The sequence below is a fragment of the Mus pahari genome, chromosome 4 (genome assembly GCF_900095145.1).
Source record: "Mus pahari chromosome 4, PAHARI_EIJ_v1.1, whole genome shotgun sequence".
Classification (NCBI taxonomy): Eukaryota; Metazoa; Chordata; class Mammalia; order Rodentia; family Muridae; genus Mus; species Mus pahari.
In genome coordinates this window covers 126,743,612-126,763,953 of record NC_034593.1, presented here as the reverse complement: position 1 = coordinate 126,763,953, position 20,342 = coordinate 126,743,612, and the positions used below count along the sequence as shown (strand labels likewise).

Below are 20,342 nucleotides of genomic sequence, written 5' to 3'. Positions count from 1 at the left end.
TGTTTATCAGGTTTAGGAGTTCTCTGGTGGACTTTTTAGGGTCACTTATGTATACCATCATATCATCTGCAAATAATGATATTTTGACTTCTTCTTTACCAATTTGTATCCTCTTGATCTCCTTTTGTTGTCAGATTGCTCTGTCTAGGACTTCAAGTACTATATTGAATAGGTAGGAAGAAAGTAGGCCATCTTGCCTAGTCCTAGATTTTAGTGGGATTGCTTCGAGTTTCCCAATATACAATTTGTAAAACACATGAATCTCAAGAAGAAGGAAGACCAAAATGTGGACACTTCTCCCCTTCTTAGAATTGGGAACAAATCTCCCATGGAAGGGGTTACAAAGACAAAGTTTGGAGCTGAGACGAAAGGATGGACCATCCAAAAACTGCCCCACCCAGGGGTCCATCCCATAATCAGGCACCAAACATAGACACTATTGCATACACCAGTAAAATTTTGCTGAAAGGACCCTGATATAGCTGTCTCTTGTGAGGCTATGACAGTGCCTGGCAATCACAGATGCCAGTGGATGCTCCCAGTCAGCTATTGGATGGAAGACAGGGCCCCCAATGGAGGAGCTAGAGAAAGTAGCCAAGGAGCTGAAGGGATCTGCAACCCTATAGGTGGAACAACAATATGAACCAACCAGCACCCCCCCCCCAGAGCTCATGTCTCTAGCTGCATATGTAGCAGAATCAGCCATCATTGGGAAGAGAGGCCCCTTGGTCTTGTAAACTTTATATGCCCCAGTACAGGGGAACACCAGGGCCAAGAAGGGGGATTGGGTGGGTAGGTGAGCTGGGAGGAGGGTATAGGGGACTTTGGGGATAGCATTTAAAATGTAAATGAAGTAAATACCTAATAAAAATTGGGGAAAAAAAGAACTCAATTACTTTTCAGTGTTACAAGTACATTGTAATCTCAATAATATAAAATTGTAATTTATGTGTTCCAATTATATAGCATTATTTGTTAACATTTAATTGTTAGTACATAAAGCATATTAGCTAAAACTTTAACTTAATTTTGTGCAATTCTGAACTAATATGTTTCCTAAGCAAAATGATCAATACTCTTTTAATGTGATATTCCCTCACATGCACTGAAGATGCAAATTAATAGACTAGAAGATGCAGGTAATCTACAATTTTAATTTACAATTAATTATTCCCTGTGAAGTACTATTTCTAATTTAATCTAATTTATTCACCTCATTCATCTAAACTGTATAAATAGTTTCAACCTTCTATGTTTATACAAAGGGGATAAAGGATTATATTCTCCTCTTTATAGACATCACTGTTTCCATTTGACACATAGTGGGTAATGGCCTGATACATGATCTTTATTCATTTCAGGGTTAGCATTAATTGAAAAGCCAAATCTCTTACACATCTTTTCTGTAAAACTGTCTGTTCCTTTAGCCAGAATGCTGAAGTTAGTTCTAGAAATAAACCCAGTTTGTACCAAAATGACAAAAAAAGAAAAAACACCTGAAAACATACTTCATAACAGTAGACTGTATGTGACAGGCAAGTGAAAAGTTAAAATATTTCCACATATCCAGGGAACATCAGGTACGTCTATTTCCAACAAATATGTTACACTCAGTAAAACTGAAGCAAAAAACAAAAACAAACAAACAAACAAAAAAATGTAGTCCAAACAAATGAACTACTAAATTCTTCCAGAGCCTTAGAGAAGAACTAACACTAGACTCTTTAAAGTATTCATTAAATAAAAGAGAAATTAAAGATGAAGTTACATGATCAATAAATATATGAAAAACGTTCAACATTTGTCTATCATCCCAGTCAATATAGCAACCACCAAAAACAGAAGAAAAAAAAAAATCAAACAAGAGCCTGGCAAAATGGTCCCCGGGGAGGCCAAATGGGCCATAAGTAGGGGGATGCTGGAGCAGTGGAGTGGGAGAGTTTGGGTGGGTGGGGGAGCACTCTCATACAGGCAAAATGGAGGGGGGAGGGCAGATGTGGGTTGGAGGAGGTGGTGGAGGGGTAACTGAGAAGTGGGATAACATGGGATGAGGGGTTAGTGGAGGGGTAACTGAGAAGTGGGATAACATGGGATGAGGAGTTAGTGGAGGAGTAACTGAGAAGTGGGATAACATGGGATGAGGGGTTAGTGGAGGGGTAACTGAGAAGTGGGATAACATGGGATGAGGGGTTAGTGGAGGAGGTAACTGGGAAGTGGGATATCATTTGAGATGTAAACAAATGGAATGATTAATAATAATTTAAAAGAGGGGGAAAATGAGTATATAACTGCTCTCACAGACCAAAGTTTGGTTCCCAGCACTAATTTTTAATGGATCACAGCAAGAGGGGGGACAGAGAGAGGGGGAAGCAGAGAGAGAAATAAATAGAACAAAACTTTTAAAAAAGAAACCAAATCCCAATGAATGCTGCTGAGGCCGCAGGCCAAAGTCAAGAGCCCTTATAAACTATTGTTGGGAGTAAACAGCTCCTGTGGCCACTATGGAAATCACTGCAAATACTCCTTCAAATAGCTAAAAACTCAATCACCATATGACACACTTGTAGCTATATAGTCCTCAGTATATGTGCAAAGGACTCACAGTAAGCATGCCAACAATAGTACTAACACAACAGTATTTATTGTAGCCCAATACTTGAGTTATGGAATCACCTAAAATAACCATCAACGGATGAATGAAGAATATATGCTTGAGCTGACAATGTCCCCCACAAGAACCACAGGCTAACAAAAACCCAATGCCAGGCATGAGAAACACTTTTGAACATTTGAACAATGCCATGCAAGTGACACTCTAGGCAACCCACACTCTGATGTGGCCTTGAATTGCTTCTCAGAGGTTGAAGGTAAGCTCCGACTGCTGAAGTCACTGCTCAGTTGGGACACAAAACCTGAAAGTCTGCTCCCTTCAGTCCATCTTACAGGGTACCAGAAAATACTGTACAGGCTGCCAAGGGAGGGAAGCAACTAATGGTCTTACCCAGATGTAATTCCTGTGAAGCACCTGCTGACCAGCATGGCAAGGTGCAGTCAACGGCATGCACATATGGGTAGTAATCAATAGCTACTGAGTTGGATGTAAGGCCCACTCGACAGAAATCATTCCTAGAACTAAAACCTAACCAATCTCCTGGGCTGGCAAAGTCACTGGAAAATTGTCAACTATTTCTACTTTGCTAGACCCCCAAAATTCCTTACTACACTCGTATTGTACCCTCACACCCACAGATAAGTGTGACTATCACACCTGATTGAAGAATTGTCTCTTCACAGCAAAGAGAGAGCACTACAGAATGCCACAACTGGATACAATGCAGTCATCAACGATATAGCTACATCACAGCTCATGGATCTATGGTCTAAGGAATACCATGAAAGGAGGTACACCAAGACTGTAGAAGCTAGAATATCAGGGAGTCAGATGTGAGATGGTATCTCCTAGAAATAGCTACATAAACAAGACAGGATCAGTGACAATGTCAGTAGACAAGCTGACATGGAGAGACAATATCATAGGGCTCCCCTTCTACACAATGAACTATATACAATTAATGACTGCTGGGAGAGAGAGATTGGCCTCTCTCCCAGGGATGAGACCCTTATAGGTTGTCCAATACCAAGTGGGCAATCCTAAAACTATATATGCACAAACAACAAAATTAGTCTCAAGAGATTGTACTTAGATATGTGTTCATGTGTATAAACATATATCAATAATAATCATGATCAAAGAAAAAGTAACTACTAATTTGAGAGTGTGGATCACTGGTGGGCTATAGGAAGGGTTCCTGGGAGGGCTGTAGATCTCCTTTCTACCATACACCTGGTAGGCCCATGAAACAAGTGCTGCATGCTTTCTCTCACAGTTATGAACTAAAGTTCATTTTTAAAACAAGACCTGAAATCTATGGACCAGCATAAGGAAGAGTGTGTGTGTGTGTGTGTGTGTGTGTGTGTGTGTGTGTGTGTGTGTGTGTGTATGTGTGTGTTTCTTGTGTTGTTTTATTCTGATTTGTTTGGTCATATCTTGTTGATGTTTACATGTTTGCTTGCTTCATAAAGAAAAAGTAAGAAAGGGCACAGAACTGAGTGCATTGGAAGGTGGGAGGATTTGTGAGGGGTTGAGGGAGGAGAAGCCATGATTAGGCTATATTGTATGGATAAAATAAGTCAATGAAAAAAGAAAAATTAAAAAATAACTCAACAGCTTCATTTAGGAAAAAAATTAAAAATTGCAGATTCTCCTAACAGAAAATGTATACACCCAAAGATGAAGAGGAGGAAAAGGTGCAGCAGGTTCAGAGTATGACAAACCATCCAATGTATGTATGTACTTGGATCCCAGGAGCAGGAAAGAATATGGTATAATAAATATATGAAGAAACCACAGACAAGAATTATTTCAAATGGACGACACACAGCAAGCAAAGATGGACAGCTCTGCAAATTTCAGACAGATGTACTGAAGGGAAAGCAACACTTAGTCATACCAAAGATACAAGTGAGAGACACAAAAGCATCCACACGGTTCACAGGAAAATCCATCTATAGAACAGCCCACTTCTCACTGGAAGCCACACAGCAGCATCATTAAAGTACTGAAAATAACTAGCATCCTAAAATTTTACATCCAAAGAATTATTCAAAATCTATACAAAATAGGCCTTTTCAGACAAACGAAGACTATGATAACACAGCAGCAGCAACAGCAGCAGATGCAAATAAGAAGTACAAAGTGCCTATCTTTCAGGAAGGCACTGAAAATTCCAGACCATAGTCTGAAAATGCAGAAAGAAGTGAATTTCCTGGTAATGGTAGACCCATGAATTCAGGTGATGCAAAGCAATAATATTCAAAGAGTTTAAAACATACTAACTAGAATGTGCTAATACATCAAAATGGCATGAAAGTGCTCTAAGTTAGGGTTTTTGGAGACAGGGTGGGACTAGTTGTTTTTGTTGGCTGGCAATGATCAAAGGATGCCCCTGGAACTCCGATGGGTAAACACAAGGCGTAACTAAAACTAATGAACGAATGGTGCATTTTACACAAAGCACAGCAAAACGTTCTAAAAACTACTAAAATTCATGACAGGTCCCTCAAAACCACTAGGGTAGGCTTGATGTGCTATTTTTATAATCAGAATTAAAATAGGGTTATATCAAACTGAACCTTTATCAAAGAAGAATATGTGAAAAGATATGAGAAAATGTTTGAGAAGAAGTTTACAAATCAAAAGGCATCTGCCAATCAAAAGACTAAAAACCAGTAGAGCAGACAGAGGTGGATTAACTTTGTACATTTCTCAGCTCTTTAACAAGCCGCTGGATTTAGTGGAAATATGTTGACAATGATGAGATGGCGATGGTGATGACCTTCAGATACCCTGTATAGGGTGGAACTAAAAGAAAAAAAGTCAATAAAATCAAAATGTCTATAAATGATATCGTGCTCCAAGTTGGCAAGTACAGCTTGTTTTAGACACTAACAGAAGAGTCAGGGCTGAAGACAAAAAGCTTTACCCATCCTGACACAGCACGTGTCAGCAGACTGTGACAACCCGCCTGCTCGGAGGGCACCATGGAGACCAGAAGGCTGAGCCCACTAGATACCTGCTATCCGCAGCTTCCTTGTGGGAGAAAGCATGTGTATAAGGGACCTAAGTCTTTTATGATGGGCAGACAGCATGAGCTCTGCTTGAGGCAAAGGGTATAAGAACTTTAAAAGCTGCTTGCTATAAAATAATACTGGAAAGGGAAATGTGAAAAAAAATGTGCAAAAGCAATGAAATAGTTAATAGAAAACAAATGCTGAGGGTTTTGCTTAGAAAACAAATCTGAAAAAAATAAGCTCCAAAAATTTAGAAAGCTGAAAAATATGATGTTTAATCATATGTTTTATGTACAATAAAATACAAAATTTAATTCAGAGCACTGAATTAAACATGGAATTCCTGCCTTTAAATCCTTAAGCATATCATATAGTGGTCTGTTTCCTTGTCAGGGCTGATGCCTCGTCTTAATCATATCACACATGGTAAATACTTGTAAAAATCTGATTCCAGCTTAATTGCTTCAAGCTATGACCGAGCATCAAGATTTTTAAATGTCCTTAGACATTGCAATGACAACCAGTTTAGGAAGCCATTTCTGTAAACAGTCAGCCATTTCACATTGTGATACTCTGAATTTGGGACATAGTGTTTTAAAGTCAGTTATTTAAAAAAAAAAAATGGGACGTGAGGTTTCACTTGTTTCTGGGTTATTTCTGCCTACCATTTTCCAAACATCATCAATAAACATAAATCCTGAGTGATGAGAAAGAATGTCACCTGTGGCCAAGGAGATGGCTCAGCAGGGAAAGGATCAGGTGACTAGGCTGAGGCTCGAATTCATCTCAAGAACCAACCTATATGGAAAAGGTAGAAAGCTGACCCCTGGAAGTTACGCTCTGGCCCTCACAGATCTCCCATGGCATGTGAAAACACACACACACACACACACACACACACACACACACACACGGTTTAAAATGCTGTTTTGTAACCTAGTACCATTCCCAGTGAGTTTATATTAAAGAAAAAAATCCTCATAAAATATATTATACTTATATAATAAATTATATTATACATACTTCTATGTAATCTGTGAAACTATATAATTACATATTATATATTATAAAATTATATTTCATAAGCCTGTCTTAAACCAAAACCTAATTAATAAACTAATTCCTCCACTAAATCAAAATCTCAAGCTCCCACTCTTCAGTACTGGCCCCCACGGCTTGCCTTACCCACTAAGAACACTCTCCTCGTTAGAACACTTACCATTTTTAAACTGGCCATCTGGTTAACTCTCCCTAAACCTCAACTATTCTGTACCAAATATCCCCACTGCTTTGTCTGAAGCTCTGAGCCTTCACTACTTTTCCTTGAACATAGCTTTAGTGCAGACTTTTTTCAAATATGATGTTTGTGATTTCTAGAACTTCAGTGTGCATGGATTTTTGTTTTGTTTTGTTTTTTTCTTCTGCTGCAATTCATCTGCTGAGAGTGATCAGTTTTCTACTTTTCATGACACATAGAATATTGTAATAAGAATAGCTTACCATACTTGCCTAGCAATTCTATTACTACATCATAAATAAAATGAAATGAAATGAAATGAAATGAAACACTGGCCGCCTTGCTAGCGACCTATCACCTGATAGTCCCCCGGCCCCGGGCCACTGAAAGCTTTTTTCTGAGCTGTGAACGAAGTTCGAGGCACAGAAGAACCAAATCCAGTTTTCGGTTGTTTCTTCAAGCAGGGGTTTTTAACCTGGGCTTTTACAATGTTGGTTGAGATATCATAAAAGCCAGGACCTGAAATTATAAAGAACATTATGTATAAGAATAAGCACACTTTTAAGAACTTTTTTTAACTCAGTAACATTAAGTAAGCTTTTTAGAAGGAAGTTATATATTTCTGGCTATATAGCATAGACACTTTTTAAAGTTTACCAACGGCTTTCTTTTTGTTTTTTTTGTTTTTTTGTTTTTTTGTTTGTTTTTTGTTTTGTTTTGTTTTGTTTTTCGAGACAGGGTTTCCCTGTATACCCCTGGCTGTCCTGGTACTCACTTTGTAGACCAGGCTGGCCTCGAACTCAGAAATCCGCCTGCCTCTGCCTCCCGTGTGCTGGGATTAAAGGTGTGCGCCACCACTGCCTGGCAACCAATGGCTTTCAAAGTTAATGAGCAAACATGAGTGAGTGTCAGAAGCATGTGGAGAAAACAGTGACAACATTCTAAATGATTCCACTTATGTGAAACTTTAGAAAAATTAAAGCACACTGGCTCAGAGGTTGCCTGGGGACAGAAATGAGGGTGGACGCTGATGTCAACGGTGCATGTGACAAGTTTTACATGATGGAATTATTTCAAAACTTGGTAATAACGGTGGAAGCCAGTGTAAAAGAAAGCTGGCAGTGTGGCACCATTTTTAAGCCATACACCATACTGAGCTGTAGTGACCACTCCAGGAAATTGCTGGCAAAAGAAATCTCAGTGTGCTGAAAAGAAGCATACTGAGAGCTGCAGGGGCTACTTTCTTCCTCAGTGACAATATCCTGGACCCATGGGACATCAAAGCAAAGCTACCAAAAGAAATGATTCCTTCCATAGTAATTTTTAAAGCCTAAGCTATTATCTAAACTTCCTCCTCTTGCCGTTCACTAAGGCTTACCTTAGTAACATTCCTAAATCCCTCCCTAATGAGACATGCTCTAATCTTTCCGTGAGTGGCCTAGTTTGGTTTCCGCTGCAGTGATTAAAACATTAGCCAAAGGTAACCAGGACATAGAAGAGTCAGACTGAAGCAGATGTAAACACTCCTGTGCCTGTCATCAGGCGCTTACAATGCTCTGGGGTGCAGGGGAAGCAGCTCCACCTCTCCTGCCCTGCCCCTCTCAGCACTCACAGCTCGCCTTGTAAACTTATGCTGGCTCCACTCCACACAGCCCACTGTCCTTGGTGTCACCCCACACTCCTGGCATCTCCAATGTGCTGAGGTCTGCACTGCAACAGAGGCTGCTCTCCTGGGCATTCTTCATGGACTCAAACTGGGCTTGAAGGTGCGGAGCCTCACCTCTCTCTACCACACTTCATTCCTAGTGTCTCCACTACAGTAGAGGCTACTCCTGTGTTAGTGGTACCCTGGTTTCTCTGCTGGGATTACTAAATGTCACCAAGCTGCACCTACTGTCTATGGTCCCGCTATGTCTCCAAACCCAGTGCCATGTAAGATATTCTTATCCACTACCAAGTTCAGAAACCAGTCTGAGATGCAGCCTTGACGCCCTCTGAACCACATTGTCTGTGTGCTGACCCTGAGAAAATACTTCTCAGAATATATCACCTCAATGATGCTGGTATCTTATTAACCACAACTGACTCTTCAGCTATTTCTAACCAGCACTAATTGTCCCAGTAAAGCAAGCATTCCACTATCAGAGATTCTTAATCTAAAATTGTATACAAACTGTCCTAATAGAATCTTTGCTTCTTTCTAGAACTTCACAAGCCAGGCTCCCAGCCTCCACACCTCTCTCAACATTCTTGTCTTCTAAGGTTCCCTAACAGCCCACTAACTTCTTGTTGAATGCTCGACAGCTTTTTCTAGCTGAAAGCTCTAAAATCCTCCCAAGGACCACAGTCAGGTTTATCAGAGCAACACCCCCAAGACTAATTTAGTGCCAGTTTTCTGTTCTAGTTCAGTCTCTCTTGCTGTGATAAAGGGATAAAGCACTGAACAACTGCACCTAGAGGGAAGAGAGGGTTTATCTGAATTACAGATTAACAGCATTAAGGAAAGCCAAGCAGAAACTTAAGGCAGGAACCTGGGGGAAGGAACTAAAGCAGAGACCTTGGAAGAACACTGCTTAGTGGCTTGCCTCCCCTGGCTTGCTCAGCTACATTTCATATGAAGTCTAGTCCTATATACCCAGGAATGATATTACCCACAGTGGGTTTGGCCCACCTATATCAAGTAGCAATCAGGAAAAATGTTCCACAGACATGCCCACCGACCAATCTGGTAAAGGCAGTTTTGCAGTTGAGATGCCTCTCCGCAGCTAAGGCTAGGGTTGTATTAAGTTGACAATAAAACTAACCAAGACAACTATGGTCTGTGCTACCTCGATATAAGTTCTAAGTGCTGTCTTGTTTAATATAGCACATGAGCCTCTTTTAATGACAGCTACCTGGTACATTTATCAAGATCACAGACTGGAGATTTTAAGTTATTTTTATTATGGGCAAAATAAATGTCAAAAGAGAATACATGAATAAATCACAAAGCTAAACAATGATAGAAAGATGATTTAAAATGTATTTAACATGAAAAAATCCCCTACCATCTAATGCTCCTCTCTGCACACTCACTCTGTTTCACTCCTTCTGTACAGTAACCAGCATAACTCAGGGTATTTCCTATAGGTATGGTCTGAATGAAGCAAGTTTCACATACTTGTCACTCAGAATAATACAAACAGCTTTCTAAGATGCTGAAAGGTTTTTTTCTTGAAGTTGTTGTTAATATAGTCAGATACTTGTGATAAATACTTAGTGTCCTCTCTATAGTTCAGTTTGTCTTCAAGAGAAGTCTGTTTGGATAAGTTCATATCCGCTAGGTGAGATGGGACATATATGAATAGGACATATAATTTCAGTTATGTGTATTCTATTCAATTGGCTCTGTTAGTTAATCTTACTAAAACTTTACTATATAATGAGTTGTCTGTTTACCATAGTAAATACTTAAACTTTTTTCAACTTTAAATAAATACCACCAAACATAGAACTTCAATAAATTAAATTCTCTCATGTATCCACGCTGCTAAAGATAGCAAGTTATACGCAGTTGGAGTAAAAGATTAATAACAGACCTGGTAGCTTCTGTGCCTTGGAATCTTCTGTGAATCGAGCAGCACTTTGGCCAAATGGCAAAGACAGTCCTAATCTTTTCTTTGGGTACTTGAAAGCAGTTCGTATTTCATTGTATGTGCCAGGAGCTGGGGTACATGATTTGATAGGCTCAAATCTCTAGGAAAATACGTCATTAAGAATCACAAGTAAGCTTGCATACTTCATGACGTAGAAGCTGCCTTCTGAGGGATGCAGCATCTACAGGATATCTTTTGATGTGGCAAAGACAACACAAATGAATTAAGAACTTTTGGTCATTGAAACATAAAGTTTTGCATAGCATTTGATAAAGTCACTGATATACTAGAGTTACATATGCTATGCCACATTTCCCTTATGAAAAAAATGTTGAGAGGAGTCTCTGGTTCTAGATGGCAGTGTAGAACTATATGATCAAATATAGTTTAATTTGTGTGTGTGCACATGTATAAGGGAGCTTGTGTGTGTGTGTGTGTGTGTGTGTGTGTGTGTGTGTGTGTGTGTGTGTACACAAATGTCTACATGGTGGTAGGATAGAGGTCAAGTCGAAAGTCTTCCTTAATTTCTTCTCCACCTGAGTTTTTGAGACAGGGTCTTTCATGAACATGAAGCTAACTTGTCTAGACTGGCTGGCCAAAAAGTCCCAGAGGTCCCCTGTATTTACAGTCTGATACTGATGAACTCAAATCCTGTGGTTGCCTGGAGCATTTCTTCCTACAATCCCTAAACTATGGTATAAGGAGTCATTGCTCATTTGTTTCTGTTTTATTATAGTTTTAGAAGGGTTTTTCATTAATTAATTTATTCACTTTACATCCCAATATCAGCCCCACCTCCTACAAGTTCCTTCTTTCACAGCTTCTGCCTCCATTCCCCCTCTCCTTCTCCTTTGGAGGAGTAGGACCCTCCACCCCGTGAGTATCATCCTACCACAGCACATCCTCTCACACTGAGGACAGCCCAATAAGGCTGTCCAGTTAGAGGAATAGGATCCACAGGAAGGCAACAGAAACGGAGCTAGCCCCTGCTCTAGTTGTTGGAGGACCAGGCATGAAGACCAAGCTGAACATCTACTACATGTGTGCAGGGCCTAGGTCCACCACATGATTGCTTTTGGGTTGGTAGTTCAGTCTGTGGAAGACCCTAAGAGTCCAGGTTAGTTCACTCTATTGGTCTTCCTGCGGAGTTCCTATCCTCTTTGTGTCCCTCAATCCTTCCACCAACTCTTCCACAGGACATCCCAAGCTCTATCTAATGTTTAGCTATGGCTCTCTCCATCTGTTTCCATCGGCTGCTGGATGAAACCTCTCAGAGAATAGTTATGCTAGGCTTCTATCTGCAAGCATAAGAGAGGATCATTAATAGTGTCAGGGATTGGTTCTAGCCCATAGGATGGGTCTCAAATTGGGCCAGTCACCAGCTGACCATTCCCTCCATCTCTGGCTCGTTTCTCCCTGCACATCACTTAGGCAGGACACATTTGGGGCTGAAGGTTTTATGGCCAGGTTGCTGCTGTCCTTATCCCTCCACTGGGGGTGGCTACAGGAAGTAGATACTTCTGGCTTCATATCCCCCACTGCTAGGAGTCTCAGCTACAGTCACTCCCACAGACTTCCTTGAGCCTCCCCCTCCCCCTGCCTCAGGTCTCTGGAACTTTCTAGAGATGCACCCCCTACCAATTTCCATTCTCCCCTTCCCACTCTCCCTACAATTAATCCCCAACCCAACCTTCTCCCATACCCATCCTCTCTCCCACCCAGCTCTCTCCCTCCATCCACCTCCAATATATATTTTATTTCCCCTTATGAGAAAGATTCAATCATGCTTCCTTGGGCCCTCCCAGTTATTTGACTTCTTGGGGTCTGTGGATTGTATCATGGTGATCTTGTACTTTATGGCTAATACTTATTAGCCATAAAGGAAGTACATACCATACATGTCTATTTGGGTCTAGGTTACCTCACTCAGGGTGCTTTTTGCTATTTTGTAATTCCATGCATTTGCTGCAAAATTAACAATGTTCTTGTTTTTAATAGCTGAGAAATATTCCATTATGTAAATGAACCACATTTTCTTTACCCATTCTTTGGTTGAGGGAGATCTGGGTTGTTTCCTGTTTTGGCAATTACAAAGTTTCTATGACCATAGTTGAGCAGGTGTCCTTGTAGGCATGAAGCATCTTTTGGTTATATGTCCAAAAGTGGTAGCAAGGAGGTAGAACTATTCCCATTTTTTTCTTAGAAACTGCCAAATAGATTTCCAGATTGGTTGTACAAGTTTGTACTCCAACCAGCAATGTATAGTGTTCCTCTTGGTCCAACATCCTTGCCAGCATGTGCGGTTCCATGAAGTTTAGATCTTAGCTTTACTGACAGGTGAAAGGTGGAATCTCAGAGTCATTTTGATTTGCATTTATATCCCTGACAACTGAGAAGAGTGAATATTTGTTTAAGTGTCTCTGGGTCATTGGAGATTCCTCCGTTGAGAATTCTGTTTAACTCTGTATCCCATATTTTAATTGGGTTATTTGGGTTGTTGGTGTCTAATTTCTTGAGATCTTTATAAATGTTAATTATTAGCCCTTTGTTAGATGAAGGGTTGGTGAAGATCTTTTCCCATTCTATAAGCTACCATTTTGCTGTATTGAAAGTGTCCTTTGCATTACAGAGGTTTTCTATTTTCATGAGATCCCAATAATTAACTGTTGATCTTAGTGCCTGAACTTTGGTATTCTATTCAGGAAGTTGTCTCCCCTATCAATGAATTCAAGGCTAGTTAGCCTCCACTTTCTATTCTAATAGATGTAGTGTATCTGGTTTTACACTGAGGTCTTTGATCCTCTTGGACTTGAGTTTTGTGCAGGGTAATACATATGGCTCTATTTACATTCATCTCCATGCAGACAACCAGTTAAACCAGCACCGTTTGTGAAAGATGCTCTCCCTTTCTCATTATACAGTTTTGGCTTCTCTGTCAAAAATCCAATGTCTTGGGGGTGAGAGTCAAATGTGTGTAAGTGTGTGGGTTTATTTCTAGGTCTGTTCCATTGATCAACTTATTTGTCTCTGTACCAGTACCATGCAGTTGTTATTACTATTCATCTGTACAAGATAATGAAGTCAGGGATGATGATACTTCCAAAAGTTCTTTTATTGTTCAATGTTGTTTTAGCTATCCCATGTATTTTTATTTTTCCATATGAAGGAGATTGTTGTGGTAAATCTCCAACCCAAATATGCCCCAGCAATGAAAAACACGATTCAATTAATATGAATACATGCTGTGCACCTAGACTGAGCAGATCTTCTGCTACACTACCATCTTTCACATCTATGAGACCCCTTAGAACTTGTGGTTTCTCCAGGCTATGTGCTTCTGTTCTGCTTTTCTTCTTCCTCCTCCTCTTTGTCCTCTTGCCCATTTTCTCCTTCTTCCCTCTCTCCATCTTCTGCTCCACTTTCCCTTTTATCTGCCCAATCATCAGCTCTCCTTTATTTTACAAATTAAGGTGGGAAGCAGGTTTACAGGAAATCACCTGAGTACTGACTCATTCCTTGTTCACAATCACTCACAGGAGAATGGAATTAACATCAAATATAATTAGCCCCAGAACTATCCACAACAGGATGTTGGATTTTGCCAAAGGTTTTTCAGGATCTAAGGAGATGATGGTGTGGCTTTTTAAAATTTGTTTACATGATAGATTACATTGATGGATTTTCATATATTGAGCCAGTCCTGCATCACTGGGATAAAGCCTACCTGATATAGGTGGATAATGGCTTTGATGTGTTTGTGAATTTGGTTTGAAAGTTTTTTATTGAGTATCTGTGCATCAGTGTTAATAAGGGAAATTGGCCTGAAATTCTCTTTCTTTGTTGGTTTAGATATTAGGGTGACTGTAGCCTCACAGAATGAGTTTGACAATGTTCCTTCTATTTTTATTTTGTAGAGTACTTTGTATTAATTCTTTGTTTGAAAGTCTGGTAGAATTCTGCTCTAAAACCATTTGGCTCTCACTTTTTTTTTTTTTTTGATTGGGAAACTTTTAATGATTGTTTCTATTTGCCTGTGGTTATAAGACTATTCAGATAGTTTACCTGATTTTTATTTAACTCTCTCTAGAAAATCATCATCCATTTCATTTAGATTTTGCAATTTCGTGGTGTACAGGCTTTTGAAGTAAGACCTATGATTATCCTCAATGTTCACTGTTATATCTTTCTTTTCATTTCTGATTTTTATTAATTTGGGTACTGTCTCTCTACCTTTTAGTTAGTTTAACTAAGGGTTTATCTATCTTGTTGATTTTCTCAAAGACACAGCTCTTGGTTTGTTGATTCTTCGTGCTGTTGTCTTTGTTCCTAATTGATTGATTTCAGCCCTTAGTTTGATTATTTCCTGCCATCTACTCATCTTGAGCTTTCAGGGGTGCTTTTAAGTTTAAGTTCTCCTTGGTATGAGAACTCTCCAATTTTTTATGAAGGGACTTAGTGCTAGAAACTCTCCTCTTAGCACTGCTTTCATCATGTCCCATAAGTTTGGGTATGTCCTGCTCTTATTTTCATTTAATTCTATAAAGTCTTTAATTTATTTATTTATTTCTTCCCAGACCCAATGATCATTGAGTAGAGGGTTGTTCAGTTTCCATGCGTATGTAAGCTTTCTGTTGTTTCTGTTGTTGAAGTCCATGTTTAATCCATGGTTGTCTGATAAAATACGAAGAATTATTTCAATCTTCTTGTATACGTTGAGGTTTGCTTTGTGACTGTATATATTATCAATTTTGGAGAAGGTTCCATGAGGTGCTGAGAAAAGGTATAATCTTTTCTGTTTGGGTGAACTATTCTGTACATATCTGGATTTATAAACTCTGTTATCTCTGCTTAGTTTCTCTCTGGATGCCCTGTCAATTGGTGAGAGTGAGGTGTTGAAGTCTCCCACTAGTGAGGAAGTTTATTAATGTATGGAGTTTGTTGTGTGATTTAAGATTCTGTAATGTTTCTTTTATGGATGTGCATGCTCTGGCATTTGGGGCATACATGTTCAGTATTGAGAGGCCATTTTGCTGGCCATATTACATTTGATAAGTACAAAGTATCCTTCCCCATCTCTTTTGATTACTTTTAGTTGAAAGTTTATTTTATTAAATATTAGAATGGCTACTCCTTTCTCTTTCTTCAGTCTGTTTTCTTGCAAGACCTTTTTCCAGCACTTTATTTTGACGTAATGTCTAACTTTGTTTCTGAGGTGTGTTTCTTGTATGCAGTAGAATGATGAATCCTGTTTATTCATCCACTTGTTAACCTGCGTCTTCTTATTGAGGAATTGAGTCCATTGATGTTGAGAGATGTCAATGACTGTTAGTTCCTGTTATTCTGATGATAGTGGTAATACTGTGAGGGAAGAGGTAGACTGGGATTATCTTCTTTTGGTTTTGCTTATGTGGAATTATATAATTATTTCATGTGTTCTCTTGGGTGTAGATACCCTCCTTATGCTAGAGTTTTCCTTCTAGTATCCTCTCTCAGGCTGAATTAGTAGAAAGATATTATTTAAATTTAGTTTTGTCATGGAATATCTTGCTTTGTCAGTGTACAGTGATTGAAACTTTCACTGGGTATAGTAGTCTGGGCTGACACATGATCTCTTAGAGACTGTACAACACCTGCCCAGTCCCTTTCGGCTTTTAAAAGTCTCGTGTAATTCTAATAGGTCTGCCTTTATAAGTTACTTGGCATTTATCCCTTGTGGGTTTTAATATTCTTTCTTTGTTCTGGGCATTTAGTTTTCTGATTATTATGTGATGGGAGGATTTTCTTTTTTTGGTCCATTCGATGTGGTGTTCTGTATGCTTCTTATACATTCAAAGAGACATTCAGTGCTGCCACGCACTTTTTATCTATTCCTGTGTGATTCACTGTGGTGCTTGGGTGGGAGGTGGTTCACAAATTTTACCATTTTCTCATTTCCATAATATGAATTCACCTACAGGGTGGCTAATTTCACCAGCATAATATCAACCAACTTGCACAAGTCCTGAAAACTACCATTGTCTCTTGAAAGTTGATATGGGTCCACTGTAACCCATCCTTTCCAGAGAGCCAACAACATTGCTTTCTGGTTTATCCTCTATGTGTATGTATAAAATCAAGCAATCATGTGTATGTTTCCTTAACCCCTCTATCTTATACAAAATTGCGGTGTATCAAATATGCTTTTGGCATTTTGGAAAAACAAGTAAATGTTAAGGCCAACTAACCTGACCTCTAAGAGACCAGGAAAGGGCATGTAGGCTCCTGGGTGTGTCAATTTTTACAATCCCATGAATAGTTTTAGAGTGTATCCAGAATTTGGAATCATAGTTGCAATGAAAATCTTGTGTTTTATAAAGTAATATATCAAAAGATATGGAGATTCATTGCATTTTGGTAAAATACTAAGCCATTCCTGAAATACATCTAAAATTTCCCAGAAATATATCTGCATTTACTCCTATAAAGCAGAAATTCTTACTACTAAGTCTACCTTCTTAATTGAATTGTTTCTTTTTCAATCACGATAATTCATGTATCTTTTCAAATTAAACTACACAAACTCCCTCTGTTGAGGCAATCAGGATTAGTTTTAACTCCTCTTTGTCTTCTGCCATTATTCTTTCTTTCACTATCATCCCTTTGAACAAAATTATTATTTTCTTTTCCATCTATAAAATATAATTTAAATGTTTGCTGTCAAATGACATAATATTAGATCTATATACTAGATGAACAGAAGTCACAAAAACCTAAAAAGTGCCAATTATTACCTGTATTTTTAAAACTCAAAGGCATGCGTACACACACACACACACACACACATGCATACACAATGTCCTTTATGCATACCTCTTGTGCAGTGCCTTAAGTACCATTAAGTTGCTCAAGACTAAAATCTAATATTTACTTTTGAGTCTCCCTAGTCCCTCAATACATCTAATTCATTAAAATATAATCTTAATTATATCTATAAAATATATATTTAATCTGTCTACCTGTCTTCAAAGAGATCTTAAGCATATTGAAACCAAAGTAGTTGTCTATAATAACTTTCCCAAGTTAAATAAAATAATCAGAGCTGCACAGAGTACAAGTAGATAATTTCCACAACTACCTTGTCTGCAGGCTGCTGCATTATAAATGTTTGCCTGTCTCTTAAATTTTTTCTATAGAAATATCCTAAAGATATTTCAGTTTCCTTGGAATGTCCCTTGAATGGCCTGAAGTGGTTGCTATGGAACATATACTTTGACTGCAACATTACTAGTGAAGATCCCAGGGGCAGGTGTATGTGTGCCTCTATGGCGGGTATGACAGAATACTGTCATATCATTCTCCACTTTTTACATATTTCTTTTTTTTAAAGATTTATTTATTATATGTAAGTACACTGTAGCTGTCTTCTGATACTCCAGAAGAGAGAGTCAGATCTTGTTAAGGATGGTTGTGAGCCACCATGTGATTGCTGAGATTTGAACTCTGCACCTTTGGAAGAGCAGTCAGGTGCTCTTATTCACTGAGCCATCTCACCAGCCCCTACATATTTCTTTATGGACTAAACTTAATACTCCATTCATGCATTAGTAAGTTACACTTTAGGATTCAAAATAAATTAGGTATTTCTTATCATCCAAACTGAATGTTCATATATGCAAATTTGATTAATAGAAAATATTTAATAGATGTTTCCAATTCAAATAATCATCTGTGTATTTGTTAATAGTCAATCTTATTTCACATAACTGTGCCCACAATTTTGCATTGTTTTGTACCTAATATACCTATTTCTAATTTTCTGTATGTCCTTTTGTATTTTATAATCTCCTTAGACATCTTTAGATTTCTTACTGGATTCACACCATGCCTGTTACACTATGTATATGAAAATGTATTACACCATTACCTCTGTTTCAGAAAAGAAAATAAAAGATGAAGAATTCACGAGTGCTGACATGGATTTTATGGTGTCGAATTCACTTTTAATGTTGTACTTTCCAGGCCCTGGTATACCCTAAGTTACAGACGGAAAGAAAGAAATACATTAGGAAAGGGTTCTCTTTCTACAACACCTGAGAGAAGACTGGGTAATTCTTATAGGCTATTACCAAAGTCTGCCCTTAAGATAAAAGCAGGAAGGAAAACTTCCTACAAAGAAACAAGAAAAAGAAAGAGGGAGGAGAGAGAGAGAGAGAGAGAGAGAGAGAGAGAGAGAGAGAGAATGTGAGAATGTCCTGGTCAGAGTATCATGTGGACCTGAAATTACACTTCCTGAAGCTTTGCTGCCCTCTGCTGATGAAGAGAAAAATATTCCTACATTTTCTCATGGCTACCTATTAAAAGAAAGAAATAAAAATGTTTTCAACTGTTCTTTCATTTCAGGATATAAATGTAGCCTTTTCCCCTTTAAATGTGTCTGGTTTGGAGTACAGATCATTGGTAAAATTCCTGCTTACCATGTGCACAAGGTTCAGCACATAGCAGCAACAGCAAGAAAATTTGCACTGTCTTCTCTAAATTCCATTAATCAATAGCAAAACAAATAGACAGAAGGAAATATTTTATTTTAAACACAAATGCTTGATGTAAAAAACTAAACTTTTACTTGAATACTTTTCAGTAAATAAAAGTTAATTTTATTAATGGCAAAGTCCAAATTCTGCATTTCCATGTCTGATGTCTCCAACTCCTTTCAGCTTTGTCAACAGCAACACACTTCTTTCTCTTGGGCTGGTTCCACCTCCTGCTAACAGCTTTTCTAGGCAGGCATCCCATGGCTCTAGCTTCTCTCTCCAACATTCTGGGGTCTCCAAGGCAATCCAGGCTTCACCTTCACAGCTTCACACAATGATCTCTCTAAGCCTCTGTGCACTTCTTTCAACAAGGCGACAGCTCTCAATAATGCCACTCTCTATGAGAGATGAGGCCATTTTCATTCAAGCTCCCACACAACTCCTGCTCTTGCTTGGTTAGAGTTACCCCTATGGTATTTTGTATGTGGCTAAGACTCATCCTCCTTGTGAGGGTCTGGCCACTAGGAATTTGGCCATGCTAAAGCAAGTATATGGACCAAATGAACTGAACCTGTTAGGTTTTGGGGGAAGAGATGGGAGGGTACGGGGGTGGAGGCATCACAGTGGAAGAGGGAAGCTGGCATGGGAAGACTTGGAGATGAGAGAGATGGGGGCATATGATGTGAGATTTCCAAACAATCAATAAAAACTAATAAAATAGTAATAATAGTCAGTGATCTCAGATAGAATACAAACAAGTAAGTTAATTCAATGGCACGAGAGAAGAAAGTCAGGAGCCGAAGTTTGAATGATCCAACGAAATGGATACAAAAATTGGCAATACTGATTTAAAAAAAAAAACCTAAGCAACAGGGGGAAATTTTCAGCAACAAAGTTGACATTTTGGAAAAAATATGAGGAGTAAATTAAAATTTTAACTAACAACAGAAACAAAAAACAACATAGATACTACCAAAGATGTGATCAAGCAAAAGTAAGAATAAACAAGGATGGAAGGCAAAGTCAATTAAATACTCCAGTCAAGTATCAAAAAAGGACAATACATTCATGGCAATAGCTAGGGCGCCTGAGTACCATGAAGGAGGATCCTTAGCCAGGTTACACATGCATATATCCCCAGAAGATGACAGAAAAAGGCAGGAGGATCATGAAGCTAACCTACTATACAAAATGAGTTCCAGATAAGAAATTCAAATAACCCCATTAAAAAATGAGAAACACCTGAAAAAATGTTCAACATCCTTAGCCATCAGGGAAATGCAAATCAAAACAACCCTGAGATTCCATCTCACACCAGTCAGAATGGCC

The 20,342-nt window shown here is 38.8% G+C and overlaps 1 protein-coding gene across 1 annotated transcript in view; it reads right to left on the bottom strand.

Moving 5' to 3' along the window:
• Positions 1–20,342, bottom strand: part of Stpg2 (sperm tail PG-rich repeat containing 2) — a 174,719-nt gene that overhangs the window by 91,402 nt on the left and 62,975 nt on the right. The window contains exons 7-9 of the mRNA XM_021196975.1: positions 18,407–18,514; positions 10,447–10,603; positions 7,227–7,387 (exon numbers count right to left, since the gene is read on the bottom strand). Coding sequence (XP_021052634.1) covers positions 7,227–7,387; positions 10,447–10,603; positions 18,407–18,514 — 426 coding nt within the window. The remainder of the gene's footprint in view (positions 1–7,226; positions 7,388–10,446; positions 10,604–18,406; positions 18,515–20,342) is intronic.